At 36.5% G+C, this 16,674-nt stretch overlaps 1 protein-coding gene across 1 annotated transcript; it reads left to right on the forward strand.

The window, feature by feature from the left end:
- Positions 1-1,961: 1,961 nt before the first annotated feature.
- On the forward strand, positions 1,962-16,412 carry LOC306844813 (protein-glutamine gamma-glutamyltransferase 2-like). The gene is made up of 13 exons (XM_079377195.1): positions 1,962-2,061; positions 4,949-5,128; positions 8,953-9,171; positions 9,314-9,432; positions 10,415-10,543; positions 10,847-11,027; positions 11,323-11,461; positions 11,625-11,728; positions 13,854-14,093; positions 14,176-14,451; positions 15,185-15,345; positions 15,454-15,590; positions 15,845-16,412. Exons 1-13 carry the CDS (start codon positions 2,058-2,060, stop codon positions 15,993-15,995), a joined length of 2,040 nt encoding a protein of 679 aa, XP_079233321.1. The 5' UTR covers positions 1,962-2,057; the 3' UTR covers positions 15,996-16,412.
- Positions 16,413-16,674: the final 262 nt, after the last annotated feature.

The raw sequence follows: 16,674 nt of genomic DNA on the forward strand, positions 1-16,674 counted from the left end.
CGTAGCCATCATTTCAAAAGTGGGGGGGACGGGATGTCTAGTGTTATACCTGTTTTTTTGTTGTTGTTTTTTTCAGTTAACCCTTGTCTAATTGACAGGTTTTATTTTTAATCATACCTTTTTGCTTAATATGCTTTATGATTATATTATTATATAGCCTATGATTATAAAATAGAAGGAAAGAAAGATAGAAAAAAAAAAAGAAAGAAATACAACAGCTTGTCACTGGGACAGTACCCTTAAAAGGACATCGTTGTACCTTATTTACCCCAAAAAGTTTCATAGTTGTACATTACAGTACATATTGGTACTCTAAGGTACTAATGTGCACCTTTTTGAGTATAAGTTACAAAGATGTCCTTATAAGGGTACTATTGTTTACATATTCAGTTTACATTCATAGACAGTTGCAACATGGCTTATTTCTTCAATCAGGAATGAGCTACAGTAATGATATTCATACTGCACCTGCTAAATCAGCCCCCCATCCTTCCTGGATGAAATTAGGCACATGTGACCTTTCCTTTTACCAAAAATAATTTTCATGGTAAAAAAGTATTTTTTTAATCATGTTTTTGTTTTTGTCATACTGTCTAAGTTGTTTGCGTGAAGCATTGTAAGAACATATGTTTTATATCTGTGTTTTCTTAGCTTCTAATAGGCATAGCTAGCATGTGTCAAAGATATTGTGTCAAGCTATTATACCAAGTTTTATCACGGCTATCAAGGGTGGGGACAGTTGCAACCGTCCCAACATGCTGTCCCTTACCACTACATTGATACACTTGGTTAACTGCTAGTTGGTCAAACTAGTTCTTAAGACAGTGACTAAGTTCATGCAACTGGCCTTAGTTCAGTAACCTTTCACATATGTTAACAGAAGTAGGCTATTATTAAGCTTTAGTGTCTTGATTCTGATTAAATTAATATTTTGCAGTTCAAATGTATTGTCATAATTAGCCAAGACAAGGTTGTTACATGGTACTTGAATTTTTTTTCTTCCATTTACTATTCTTTGTTTTTATACAGCCAATTTAACTTATTAAAGACCATGTCTATGCACAAATAAAATAAAGAACCTGCAAAATTATATTTAAGAATGGTTTTAATTACATTCTAATGAATGTTGCAACTGCCCCCTGTTGTGGGGTCAGTTGCAACATTGGACTTTGTCTATTCAAGTATAAATTGTGTATATATAATCATATGTGCACGTGTTAAAGCAATGTGGGTGAGTAGCCGACTGATGTTGCTTTATTGTATTAAAATTATGGCTTTCTAATGCAAACAGTCTCTGTTCCCACTCTCCCCTATGTCACAATGCTGTAAACGCTGTAAAAGCTCAGTTCAACATTATCTTTATTCTTATTTGAAGGGTTCTGATAACATACATACGTGTTAAAATAAAAGACGTTACAAAAGAGTTACGGAAAAATACACTGAAAATAAATAAGTGCATGTTTGTCCAGGCAGCTTTTTATTTCTCCATATAATGAACATCAAAACTTGCTAATTATTCAACAAGAGTCACTCAACATTGTGCAACACTATTCGGATACTACATGCCAACTTGCTGCTTGAATTCTTCGTAAAAAAGGAGTGAAGAGTTTCCTGCCGCTTTGAACTCATCTCGACCTCTAATGAATGATGGATACAGCGCGGGACCGCGGGCGCGAGCATGGACATGTCGTGACGTCACAAACTGAGTGACTGATTGCCATGGAAACGTAAAAGTCATGTATAAATTATCTTGTCTCTTTGAATTTTAAATCATTCTGCATTTAAATACAATGCTCCATTAAAACCACAACATGTCGAGAACACAACTGTCCAATGAAAAAGTGCGGGGGACGAATTTACTTTTTATAAAAAGTGAGGGGGACACGTCCCTAATCTACGCCCCTGATAGGTATAATACCTCTGTCCGTGAGCTCATTAGGCGCGCGTGGGCGTGTCGCTCTGACGCGCCTCTCCGGACAATAAAGACGCGCGTGAGTGTGAGAGACCACTCAGACTTTGGCTGTCACTGACTGAACACACACCTCTACAGCGTTAACATGGGTATGTGCATTCCACACTGTATTCGTCATTGTCTTCGACTTGAAGATTGTATGAGTTATGATTGTTTTAATATTTATCCACATGCATTTATCATATTGTCTGTTTTGCATCACGCTAAAAAAGATTGGTGGTATAGTGCTCTATATTTCTACTTGTTCTGACTTTTTAAAAAACTTTTGAATGTGTTACCTAACGTAATGCATATTAAATCTGTCATATTAAATAATACATTTGAATAAAGCCAGGTAATTTGATTTTACTACATGCAGCATATTTTAGGTTACCTGATTCTGACACTGTTTACACCTTGATTATTGATAGATTTAAATGCATTTATTATGCTAAACGTCATTCATGTATTGTGTGTGCATTGGTTTTGTCCACGAAGGATCAAACGCATCATCTAGGATGGAATGCACTTGCTTTTAACGTGTTTACAACAACTACTGTAATTATTTACAATCTTTATTAGGCACAAATGTTAAATTCAGCAGTTTTATTTACTTTAGCTCTTCGTCTCCATCTCTAATGAATCTGAGACACTGTTACATTCATTTAAGCATCTCTGGTCTGTATGAATGGTGCACTGTGGTCAGTTATACTACAGTACGGTGTTATTATATGGCATGTAATGACGTTTTGACGGGTGTGTCATAAACTCACTATGTACTGTACTTTCCACGGCTGCATGTGAACGTTCTTTGAGTCTCAGTCAATAAGTTTATGTATGGCATGCAAACATTATGTCTTTAGAACTACAGACAGCTGTTTACCATGTGATCCACTAAAAATATTTACTAAGAGTCATAATGATTAAAATAGTATGCCAAAAATAGTGACCATAAATGGAAAATTACAGCAAAGAATATCATGAAGGAGGAGAATCAAAGATTCATTATTTCTCTCACCTCCTTATAAAACCTCACTTGCTTGTAATAGTTTTATTCATGAAGTTGCTTCGTTCATTGAAATGTGTGAGCAGATTATTTGTGGCATTGTACAGCTGCAGAATACCTGTGCTGGTTTATCCAGACCATCTGCTCTACATAGGTATACATTCATATCAACAGCATCAGTCAGTCTGAAAACTAATCAGAGGTGTGTAAGCCAGCAATGAGACACACACACACACACACACACACACACACTCGGCTTCTCTTTAGACCAGGATTAAAGCCGGTAAAGATTACGACAGCAGGTTTGCTGATAGAAAACAGAGAGCACCCCACTGCGCACATTCCCCATTAAACACACACACACACACACACACACACTTTCTGTCTGGTCTGAAACTAATTTTATGACCTCAGAGTTGTTAATTTACGACACACTACAGAGAGAAACTCAATCTGCATTCCCATGAGTCTCTAGTAATTTGAAAGTCCATCCATCTCTCTACCTTTCTATCTATTGTTCAAGATAAATGGATATACAAAGACTCCCCAAACTTTCAATTAATCTCACATAACCCAGATGTTTGACAAAGACCATTACAATATTGTATATAATATAATTTTTGCCAAGATATTCCACCTCATTACAACATTTTGCACCCCAAAACAATTCCGGACACAAAATAAGCACTATTTAATGACATCCTGAAATCTTTTGCTAATTATTGCGACCTAAAATGTTAGTTTATTTAAACAATGCCCAGTTTGTTAGGGTATTATGAAGAGATTATTGACATCTAGAGAAGAACAGACAATGAGACCCTCTGGATTTTTTGTGAGTCTCGCATATTAATAATGTTATTTATTTTTATTTATTATATTTTGAATATATTTATTTTATAAATAATAAAATACAATGTAATTTAAAACCACTTAAGAAGCATATGGAAAGGATTAAATAAGATAAGCTCTATATGTTGAGATGATTTACAACTGAATTACTGCGTGTCAGCGGTCAATCAGTAACAGACATGTCTCAATGAAGGGTCCTTAAAGACGGCATCTGTTAAACATAAACCACATGCTTCACATGTGCAATGCATTCTTTACATTGTATCTCCTTACCAGACGCTCTTAGAAACATCCAAGCATCTCATCATCAACAGACCTAAAACATACTTTGTCATTTTAACACAATAGTGGTTTCCTTGATCGGTGTATTGTAGAATTACAAACGCTTTAGACCACAGGTTTCTTAGCTTTCCATATTTACTGAATCATAGCTTTTTGTTGCTTTTTTTTAATTGTGTACTTATAAACCCACTGAAACCAAACACTTAATGTGACTTTTATTCAAAACACAGCGGGGGATATAAGTGAAATTCCTTTCTTCCAGGGTGCTGTCCACTTAAAGCATTAAGAGTGAATGCAGTCAAACCTCACCTCAAGGAAATATCCTGAAAGTAAACAGAGCACATGGGGAATGCTCTTGTGCTATGACTGGCATGCTCATAAATGATGGTCAACAGGAGGTCACACTTTGTCTGAATTTTAGAAGAACCTTGAAGTGCCTTGCATAATTGCAGTCCTATATATATATATATATATATATATATATATATATATATATATATATATATATATATATATGTATGTAGGACAAGTCTTGGTGACGTGTGTCACTATATAGTTACAAAACCTAAACATTAGGCTACTAACCAAATGACATTAAATGTACTCATTCATAAAGTTATTTGTTTTCGTTCCTGAATGGATCAGTGTTTATGTATGAACTGGTTGAATGCATAATTCAATGACTCACTTATTAAGACAGTCACTTGTCGCCACCTACTGGCCCACCAAAGTAACCTGCAGAAAGAATCACTCTAAAATCCTCACCACACACACAGTTTGTCAGACAAGTGGAATGATTCAAACAGCAGTTTGTTTATGCAGGCTGAGCAGTAAAGATCATTTATCCTGTGCTCACTCAGCTCTGGACATCGGCACCTGGGATCTGGCGTGTCAGTTCAATAACACTGATCACCACACGGAGCTGAACGGCACGGACCGGCTGATTGTACGGAGAGGACAGGCCTTCACCATCAACCTGTACCTGAACTCCGGCTCTTACCAGCCCGGATACAGCCAGCTGCACATCACTGCAGAGACGGGTAATGCGCTGAGATTTTAACCTAATATTTTAATGCCCCAAGCTAACATTTTGAAATTGTTGAATAATGTTCTGGCCAGTTTCTTTCAAAATTATGAACAAATGTTATTCCAGTTTCATTAATAGAACATTCATTCAAAGTTATAATGGAATGTTCTATCCTGGAATGTTTTGGTTGGACATTCACCTGTTCATCGTTTTTTTTTTTTTTTTTTTTTTTTTTTAATGTTACCATTTGTTTCAGATCGATCATTCAAATGGAACAGTCCCATAATGTGTGCAAAATAATAAAATGGAATGTTCCCTGAACATTCACATAACCAAGGAAACATGTTTTTACACTTTAAAAACTGAATTATTTGAATGTCCTGGGAACAATCAAAAATAATGTTTTTATTACTAAATGTGACCCTGGACCACAAAACCAGTCATAAGTGTCCATTTGTCAAAATTGAGATTTCTACATCATCTGAAAGCTGAATAAATAAGCTTTCCATTGATGTGTGGTTAGGATGTTGTTGGGACAGGACAATATTTGGCCGAGATGCAACTATTTGAAAATCTGGAATCTGAGGGTGCAAAAAACTGAGAAAATTGTCTTTAAAGTTGTCCAAATGAAGTTCTTAGCCATGCATATTACTAATAAAAATTTAAGTTTTGATATTTACGGAAATGTACAAAATAGCTACATGGAACATGATCTTTACTTAATATCCTAATGATTTTTGGCATAAAAGAAAAATTGATAATTTTGATGCATACAATGTATTTTTGCTTACTTCTACAAATATACCCCAGCGACTTAAGACTGGTTTTGTGCTCCAGGGTCTCACACAGGAATGTTAGCAAAACATTCTTACAACATATTTTTGTCAGCTGGGACATTATCAAGTGCAGGTAAGATGTGATCGTTTAGGGCAAACACAAATGAATTTAGATGCTTTATTTTATAGATTTTTATACTCCTACTGCCTGTTAGATTTCTTTATGCCTGGAAAAAAAAGTTTTTGGAAAGAAAGTTTGGTTTAATTCTGTGTTTCAGTTGTGGTGAAAGTTAACTAAGTTCTTCCAGAAATAAACAATTTAAACCAGCTTAAGGTGGTCTTCTCATCTCAGCAAGCATGACCATCTGACAAGTGCCTAAATCTCCCCTAAAACCATGAAAACAGACCAACCCAACCAGTTAGTCACAAACTCACCAGGTTAGGCTGGATAAAGTGTTTTTTTCCTTACCAGGGATTAAATGAATTGACATTTTTAAACAAAAATGGGATTATTTTACCATTTTTTTTGGAATCGTTATGTACATAATAAGGGTGTTGACTGAAAATGTTTACAAATGTGATTTACATCTCTGCTCTTTACATTCATTCAGAAGAACACCTCTTAACTCTAAAACACTGTGCTTTTAAAAATGGCTTTGACAGCAATATAAAAATGTTTGTTTTTTGCTTTTTGAACACTCAAATGGCAGGAATTCCCCTTACAATGTTATGCAAGCAATTCCAGAAGCTCTCCATTGTTCCTGTTTTCCAAAAGGGGATCAAGTTCATTCTTTATAAGTAATCTAAAGAAATATAACCTAATACTCAACAAGTACAGTTGAGAATGTTAACACTACAGAGGGAATGTCAGGGCTGTTATTGGACTTTCTGTGTTACAGATTCTGTCATGTGTTGCAGCTGGAGCAAGATATTAGTGAACACAAAGGGAGGCAGCAGCAAGTAAACGCTGGCGTTCAGACAGGAAAGGCTCTGCTCAGACTCAGATAACTCTAATGTCAAGAAAACAACACCATCTGGCATGTTTACCGGAATCTGTGACGAGATATCACACATGTAAACTCCTTAGAAGTTATCGAAGAGTCAAGTACAAAACCACTGGTTTTGGTGAGCGTTCAGAAAACACCTCAGTGTCTCTCTTTGTCTTTCTTAGTGGCATGAGCCAAGCATCACACAACTTCACACACACACAAGAGAATAACAGACATAAGATCTTTAGGAAATACTAAGTTTAATAATAAGCACACACATACAGACACACACACCTCCAAACCAGGTACAATTTATTTCACTGAAATGGAAACTGATGCACTTTGTTTCTATCCACATTTTTAATGTGAATTTTGGGATGTTGCATAAAAAAAAAAAAAAACGTTGGATGCAAACATCAAGATGAGCATAAAATTTTAAAATGCACATAAAAGGATAATCAAAAGATCATTGATGTTTAAATGGTTAGAATCATTAAAAAATTGAAAAATTATCATAATTTACTCACTTCACGTTGTTCCAAATCTGTTCGAGTTCCTTTCATCGGCTGAACATAAAAGAAGATATTAAAATATATATTAGTTTTGGTTGTCACTGACCTCCATTGAATAGACCAAAAAAAGAAATGGAAGTCAGTGACATCCATTGTTCTTTAAAAATATGGCAGAAGAAAGATGTGGAATGACACGAGGGTGAGTAAATGATGAGTGCATTTTCTTTTCTGGGTGGACTGTGCTTTTTATTTATAATGGGGAATTTTGTTGTGGGTGTGGCTACTCATGACGCTTCAGAAACAAGTGTTATGGTTAGGAAAAAAATGTCAGATTAAAGAAGACTTTTTTTTTTTTTTTTCTTAGACCCAGACAAACTAAAACTCAACCATGATTCAGAAGTTTTGTTAATGTTGTCTTACTTACGGTAACTTTAATCTGTGTTAGTCACACTCGAGCACTCTGGAGCGAGTTCACAGCAGTTGTTTTCTGGAAAATGTCTGAACACATGGAATTGCAGCGTGTGTGTTTGTCTGGCTGGCCTTTAAACGTGGGGTCAATGAGAGCTTACATTCCCAGAGACTGGAGCCATAGCTGCAGACACATTCCTGACCGCCATTTAGAATTGAAGGAGAGGGGGATTTTAGTGTGAATATGTAGAAATGTTTTCCTTCGAAATGCTGATCGTATCTGTGAAGGTCTTTAAGTCCTGAGAGGCCTAATTACATGAGCTCAGACGACACAATGCATCCCTACAGAACCCTTTACACTCGATACAGAAGATCGGTCCTGCAACAAAGCAACATTTTTAAACCAGCAGCTGCATTTCAGAAGATTCACCATAAAATAACTAATTTTTTTTTTTTTTTTTGGATGATGATTTTTATTCCACTGAGCTTGTTGTCAATGCATTCAGGGTTTGCAGTACCCCTGAAGATTACATGCAGTGCTGACTAAATTAATATGCACTGTATCAAAAACATTTACTTTAGAGCAATTTTAGTTGTTTTTACTTGAATAAGATTTATTTGAAGTATCTTATTTTTACCAAAGCTGCATTTATTTGATCAAAAATATATTTTTACAATTTAAAGTAAGTGTCATCTATGTGAACATATAATAAATGTAATTTATTCTTAAATTTTCAGCATAATTTCTCTAGTCTTCAGATCACGATCCTTCAAAAATCATTCAAATATGCTGATTTGCTGCTTATTATCAATGTTTATTTATTTCCCCTGGATTCTCTGATAAATAAAAAGTTCAAAAGAACAGCATTCATTTGAAATAGAAATATTATGCACACTTCTAAACATTTATTTAAACATGGGAACATTTTGGAAAATGAAAAATACGTATATTGTTCCGATCACTTTTTAAGTGACCCATGCACAATATTTAATCATTTTGGGTAATTTCCATTTGCATTTGAAACTATCCACACACATACACACACACACACACGTCTTCCATAAACTTGCATCAGAAAAGAGCATGGATTGCTCTTGCTCAGTAATGAAGTCCAGTTTGGTTTCGCTGATTTAGTTCTGATGGTTTGACAGGCCCTCAGCCGGAGGAGCAGTATGGCACCAGGGCTGTGTTTGGTCTCAGTAATGAGATCGACGACACTTGCTGGAGTGCGGCGGTGAGCAGTCCGCCCGGAGACACTGTTTGTCTTTCTGTCTGCGCCGCTCCTGACGCTCCCATCGGCCGGTACGTCCTGACTCTAGATGGGCGCATCCAGTTCGACTTCATACTGCTCTTCAATCCCTGGTGCCCAAGTGAGTGAAAACAGATGCCTTTGGGTGTTCCTCACATGCACACGCCTTAAGGTTATAGACACGGATATCCTGTTCTTTATATGAACTAATCACAAAGACGGATGAGTAAGATCTCTGCGTACTCAACCCATCTGATTTACAGGAGATGTGGTCTACATGGACAGCGAGGAGAAACTGGCAGAGTACGTTCTGGCCCAGGATGGCATCATCTTCAGGGGCGATGCCGAATACCCAGTCCCTTTGGCCTGGTATTTTGGACAGGTACCAACAAACAAACACCCAGATACACATGTTCACCATCTAGCTGTGCTCAATACGCTGAGCTCATCTCCTAAAAAACACAAACAAGTGAGCGCCGCTCAAAAGACAGCAGCGACACGAAATGAAGATAAATAACATGAAAAAGAAAAAGCTGGTGAGGAACATTTCACATTTGTGTGAATCCCACAAAAAGCCTGACAAGAACACATCCAAATCAGTGTCATTTTAGTATCATTACTCTACTATCATACAATTTATTAATATGTTGCATTAGTTTTTATTTGTATATTTTCTATTTAGATTTTATTTACATCTTAATTTGTAATTCTGTTTTGCATTTTTGATTTAGTTTTCTTTTTTTCTTTTAATGTGTCTGCATTAATTTTAGTTAACTTTAAAATGTGAAATTTTGCCTTTGCAACTAACTGAAATAAAATGGGTTTAATAAAACATATACAATATAAAACATAAAATATTTTTAATAATTTAACTTTAAATTGAATTTAAGAAAAACATTATTTTCTATATTTTATTTAGTTTCTGTTGATATTTCATTTCAATTAACAAATGTTTTGATTTTATAGTTTTAGTTAACAACGACCACACTGATCAAATCACCCCCAAAATGAAAAGCTTGAAGAAAATGAAGCCCGTTTTTGTATCATTAAGATTTTTTGCATTGTAAATATGAGTTCATATTGTGATCTCTGGTTTTTAATTGCAGCACATTGAGACACTGAGATCTTTTCTGAAACCTTAGTTTAGACACATGTGAGATTACTGATGCAAAACATCCAAGATGCCAGCAGTTTCAGAAAGTTGTCATGTGTTCTCCATTTAATCTAATTACTTGCTGGATCTCTGATTTTCCATTCCTAAAGGCATTTTGAGGAAAAATAGTTTTGGTAAATGTTTTAGTAACCGCTACAGATTTTAATGTGCGTTATTTGCATATTGATTGTATCTCGTGTTTGTCCTGTAGTTCGAGGAGGGCATACTGGATGCTTGTTTGAGAATCCTGGACATGAACCCTAAACACAGGAGGAACCCTGGGAAGGACTGCTCTGGTCGCAGAAACGTCATTTATGTCACAAGAGTGCTGAGTGCTATGGTCTGTACTCTAATGCACAACACAAATTAAAAAATAGTCAATTCTGAAAGAAATTAGTACTTTAATTCAGTAAGGATGCATTAACTTGATCCAAAGTGACAGTCAAGACATTTATAAAGTTACAAAAGATATCTATTTCACATTAATGCTGTGTTCACATCAATGTTCGTTTGAACCATGAAAAATAAAATGTATCCCAGTTTCCATAAAAACATGAAGCAGCACAAGTGTTTTCAGCATTGATAATAATAAATGTTTCTTAGTTAGCAAGCATTAGGATGATGTTTTGTCATTGCTCGGCAGATCAACAGCAATGACCGGGACTACGGCGTGCTGGAGGGCTGCTGGAAGAACACGTTTGACGGCGGCGTGAGCCCCATGTCCTGGAGAGGAAGCGTCCAGATCCTGAGGTTGTGGAACAGCACTTCCTGTCTGCCGGTGCGCTATGGCCAGTGCTGGGTCTTCGCAGCCATCGCCTGTTCAGGTATTAAAAAACAAAACAAAGCGTGCTTTAAAATAAGCGAAAAACACTAAAAATTAACATCTAACTGCAAACTATAAGAGAATTTATGTGATGAATATGATTTTTTTTATATTTATGTCAAGCTCTAAAATATTTAATTTACACAAACCTTTGAATGCTGGTTTATGCAGTGTGTCGTCATTTTGTTCGATTCTAGGGTCGTTCTTGTTACTTTTGTATCAGTTTGGTTTTGTGTCATTGTGTGGTCCGGGTCTAAATGCAGACAGATGAAGCAGGTTCTTGTGTTTGTCCTCAGTGTCTCGCGCTCTGGGAATCCCATGCAGGGTGGTAACAAACTACTATTCTGCCCATGATACCAACAGCAACCTTGTTATCGAGCGCTATGTCAACGAGAAAGGTGAAACGGACAACAGCACCACCAGAGATATGATCTGGTATGAAGAACCACATCTTTCATCCAAACATGTTTTAAAACACTTCTATAAAAACTAATACAGACACAGTAATTTGTCAATCAATAAATATAAATAAAACTACAGGCACATATTTGGACACTTACAGTATGGAAATGTCATTATATTGGATATTCTGCTGTAGGAACTACCACTGCTGGGTCGAGAGCTGGATGACGCGATCCGATCTCCCTCCGGGTTTTGACGGCTGGCAAGCGAGTGACCCGACGCCACAGGAGAAAAGTGAAGGTGTGCAGACGCCTCTTTTCTTTCTGACATACAGCAAATCAAACAGTTCACCCAGTGCAAATTTTTTTTTCTCACCAGTGATATTTTAGTATCACTGAAATAGTTTTTATACATATTAATGTTTTTATTCATATTTATTAATATTTTAAATATTTTATATTTACCGATTTCTTTTAGAAGAAACTTTCAAAACGTTTTTGTTGTGTGTGTGTGTTTATTTTTAGTAGTTTTTTTTTGCATGTCTATATAGTTTTTATGAACTTATTTCATTCTTAGGTTTAGTTGTTTTAGTACAGTTAAACTAAATTGAAATGATAAATGTTGCCTTGGCAACTAGCTTAAAAAAGGTTTTAGTTTTAGATTTTATTTTGATTTTGACTTTATTTTATTTCAAGTCATAAAACTAGTTTTAATGGTTTTTATTTTAGCTTCAGTTAACTGTTTATTAGTATTTTTGTCTTGTTTTAAAGTGCAAATAACAAAAATGTTAAATCGAGACTTGACACTTGAGAAAAAGAATGACTTAAGATATTACATCAAATTTTCAAAATCAAAATTAAGTGAGTTTATGCTTAAAAATATTTGCCAATGCACTTAATTCAAAGAGAAAACAAGATTTCTTTCTTACACTATTGGCAGGTTTTTCAGATATCTTGTTCTAAGCAAAAACTCACTTAAAGGGGTCATTTGATGCTTTTTTTAAAGATCATTATTTGGTGTAACAGAATATGTTGACATGTTTTATTGATTAAAAAAACACATTATTTTTCAAATACTGTACATTATTGTAAGTCCTCTATACCCCGCCTCTCTCAAATGCATCGTTTTCTACAAAGTCCCTCCTTCCGACAAGCACAGTCTGCTCTGATTGGCCAACTGGCACAGTGCATTGTGATTGGCCGAACACCACAAGCACGCATCAGAAATGTAACGCCCCTTTCCATAATCGCCAGCTTCAGCTTTCAAAATTATAGTAAAGAGAGACCGTAAATAATGTCCTTAGTTTTACCATCAGTTCAAGCCCGAGAGGGGAACAGAGTCATGTGGCAGACACCGTGATGAAGCTCATATATGTTTGTACACAAGCTGTGATTGTGTGACCGTTTCTCCCTCTCTCTCTCACACACACACACACACACACACACACACAAACGATGCTGCACTGTGACTGTCTCTCTCTCACACACGCACACACACGACTCACAAAATTCTGCATGTGAACAGTCAATAGCAAATACTTAAACGAATAACAAACATACAGTCGCTGATTCAGAAGCGCCAGATTGTCATAGCAAAGTCAGAATCACCTCCTCTCCTAGGTTCATGAAACGGTTTTCCATAAAATGCGTTGCTGTTCTGTTCTAAGTAATGATTCCTAAATGCATCTACTTTCAGAAGGCCAAATAACATGCTTTTGCTTTCTCATAGAAACACACAGCGTCTCCCTGACACAGCTTCATCAACACTACTACGGTTACTGAAACCACGCTACCTTTCTTTGCGTGAACATTTGGGCGGCATTACACAAATATTTCCGCATCTTGACGTCAAGATGTGGGGGCGTGTTTGAATGAGCCGTTTTAGGGGGGTGTGGCAGAGTCTTTATAAAGAATATCTCTTTGGTTTTGAGACTTTAGTCTTTGCAACTTCAGGGATCTTATCTTATGCACAATCAGCTTGTAACACTCCAAAGAGAAAGGAAAACTTGAAATCGCATCATATGACCATCATATGATTTTTTTTTCAGAAAACAAGTTAATTTCTGTAATTTTGCTTCTCAAGTAAATGCATCTTGATTTTAGATATTTGTACTGGAAAACAAGACACAAATACTAAGTAAAAATAATTTGTAGCAGTATGTCATCATTTAATCACCCTTATGTCATGCCAAACCTAAAAGACTTTGGTTAATCTTTTTTGAACAAATCCTCCTTTAAAAATCCAGGTAGCCTAAACTTCTAAAACATCATAAAGGTGCCAATGAATCAGCAATGAACGCAAATAAATCTAACGGTTTTATCTAAGTCTTGTGAACAGATATGATTGCTTTATATGATGAACAGATTTAACTTAAATAGAATCAAACTAAAATAAAGTTGCTGAGCTATGTGTTTCTGTCTCTCAGGTGTGTTCTGCTGCGGGCCGGTTCCTGTGCGGGCTATAAAAGAGGGCGAGCTCACCTTCAAATATGACGCTCCTTTTGTGTTCGCGGAGGTGAACGCAGACTTAGTGTACACCCTGAGATATAACGATGGAAGCACAAGGAAAATCGTGAATGACCAAAAAGTAGGGCAGAAGATCAGCACCAAGAGCGTAGGCCGAGATGAGAGAGAAGACGTCACACACCTGTACAAATATCCTGAAGGTAAGAGCACTCAAACAAGTGCACTTCCTTCCTTTATCCATGCACATGAAGAGGAGGTTGATTTTACGATGACCTCTTGCAGGTTCTGCGGAGGAGAGGCAGGTTTTTGAGAAGGCAAACCACCAGAACAAGCTGCTTCAGCAGAAAGGCAACTCTGGGCTGCACATCACCATCAAGCTGTCGATGGGCATCAGGAAGGGCTGTGACTTTGACGTGTTTGCAATAGTGAGCAATAACACAGAGGAGAATAAGAAGTGCCGTCTGGTGTTTGCGTCACGCGCCGTGTCGTATAACGGCGTCATCGGCCGCGAGTGCGGTTTCAAAGACCTGCTGAATGTGGAACTGGCACCTGGAGAAGGTGAGCGGCCTGGGCTTTCATTACTCACTGCTCTGTGTGTTGATTCAGAACTCCATTTTGTGCACCGATATTTGATTAAAAACTCTTCCGGCATCCTTAAGAAATGCAATTTGGTTGCTTCGACCAGAGTATGTAAAACAAGACTGCATGCTAGCAATGCATTGGCCAAGCATTCACATCTATGCCTTCATTTGCATATGCATGAAGTATGTTTTTCGCCTTTGTAAAGTCATTGTAATGCATGGCCTAGAGTAGCAATGCCTACTAATAATAATGTTGATTAAAGCATGTACACAACTTGTATATGAAGACTTAAGATGCAAAAACCTCCTACGATTTTTAAGTGCTCATTTAAAAGAAAAAATCTCAGATGCACTTAGAGGTTTTTGCATCTGAAGTCTTCATATATAAATTGTGTAACATGCTAATAACAATAACTAATACATTTTATTATTATTATTCTAGAGCCAAACGTTTATATATAACACACACGTGCCATTTTATATAATTTATTAATAAGTAGTAGTAGTAGTAATACTAATTTAATATGCTATATAATATTTACTAATTTTCTTCTTATTATTAACCTTTTAATATCTTTAGTAATGTAATTAAACAGAACATATTTGATACTGAATTTACATGTAATATTATTTATGATATAAATTGTGTAGATGCTTTGTTATGCATATACTATAGTGTGTGTCTTCACTGTGTTGTGTGTTTGTTCCAGAGAGGAAGGTTCCTCTGAAGCTTAACTACAGTAAATACTGTAATAATCTAACGGAGGACAATCTCATCCGTCTGGGGGCTCTGCTGATCGACTACAGCACAAAGGAAGCCGTCATGGCCATGCGTGACGTCGTGCTGGACGACCCTGAGATCAAAATCAGGGTACGAGCACATTAACCACAGCACCTTTCACAGTGATCACAAGTGGACATGACAACCCAATCATGTACACGCTGTCAGATGCATGCTGATGTATGCGTGTCGTTCCAGATTCTGGGAGAACCCAAAGAGAAGCGTAAGCTGGCGGCGGAGCTCACCCTACAGAACCCGCTGCCAGAGCCCTTACAAGGCTGCTGCTTCACCATCGAGGGCGCAAACCTCACCGGCGGCAGCAGCATCGCAGAGAAGTAAGAACTCAAAAACTGGCAAACTTGCATTATACATAATTGTTATATATAATATTTTAACACTATCACTCTTCTATCATCTGTTTTAACATTGTTCCCAGATTTTTTATACTGACTGCACATTAAACAGTGAAACACTGTTCTTTTCTAGTGCCTGTTAGCTTATATTTGAATGAATACTATTGTTTAGACAAGGAATATGAAAAGAATCAAATCTGTGTGATGTCTTACGTGTAAATATTTATTAATCTCAGACTGGAGTCACCCATCGAACCCGGGCAGGAGGCCAAAGTCAAAATCTACTTCACTCCCACTCAGTCCGGCCTGCGCAAACTTGTGGTGGATTTTGACAGCGACAAACTGGGCCACGTTAGAGGATACAAGAACGTTATCATCGGGAAATGAGAGAATGGAATGCGAATCATCTATTTTTCCATGTACTTGTCAGTATTCACAGAGTATTATGTTATCTTTTATATACTGTATTTTTCTAAAAATGTGAAAAGCCAAGCTGGGCTTCTGCAGCAGTACGTACTGCACACGCACGATATGCTTTCAATCTCAATACACCGTACGCAATAAGAAATTTCAAGACATCTTTTCAGTTTTAGGACAGTGAAACATGCACATCCCTGCATGTGAGCCACTGTGGGAAATATCATGTTGTAAAAACACAAGAATGAAAAGGATGCATGGAAGAGATGGCAATTTAATGAGATTTTTGGAAGAGGGAGTAAACATTTTGTATGCAATTTTTATGTTTTTGCTTCATATATCTTTATATTCAGCTGTGACTTTCATTAAAAATCATTTATGCTATGATCTTGAGTGTTTTTAGCCTGTTTCATTTTAAAGGGCTCACATCATGAAGAATCAAATTTGAATTATTTGTATTTGAAATTAAAATTGTCTTTTTTTTTCAACTCCGCAGCAAAATCGACTCTCAAAAGCAACATTAGTTTGTTCACATTAATCATGAAAATGTATAATATTGAGTGAGGTTTGTTTTTTTTTTAGGTGCAAAAAAATCCATGACTAACATCCGCAGTATTTTTATCCCATCATTTAATTCCCTACACTTGTT

The sequence above is a fragment of the Barbus barbus genome (assembly GCF_936440315.1).
Source record: "Barbus barbus genome assembly, chromosome: 25".
NCBI lineage: Eukaryota > Metazoa > Chordata > Actinopteri > Cypriniformes > Cyprinidae > Barbus > Barbus barbus.

Bases quoted from the DNA above. Each gene is read 5' to 3' on its own strand.
- LOC306844813 (XM_079377195.1), top strand. The intron at 11,462-11,624 runs GTATGAAGAACC...ATTCTGCTGTAG, and splicing joins ACCACCAGAGATATGATCTG to GAACTACCACTGCTGGGTCG. The intron at 14,452-15,184 runs GTGAGCGGCCTG...TGTTTGTTCCAG, and splicing joins GGAACTGGCACCTGGAGAAG to AGAGGAAGGTTCCTCTGAAG.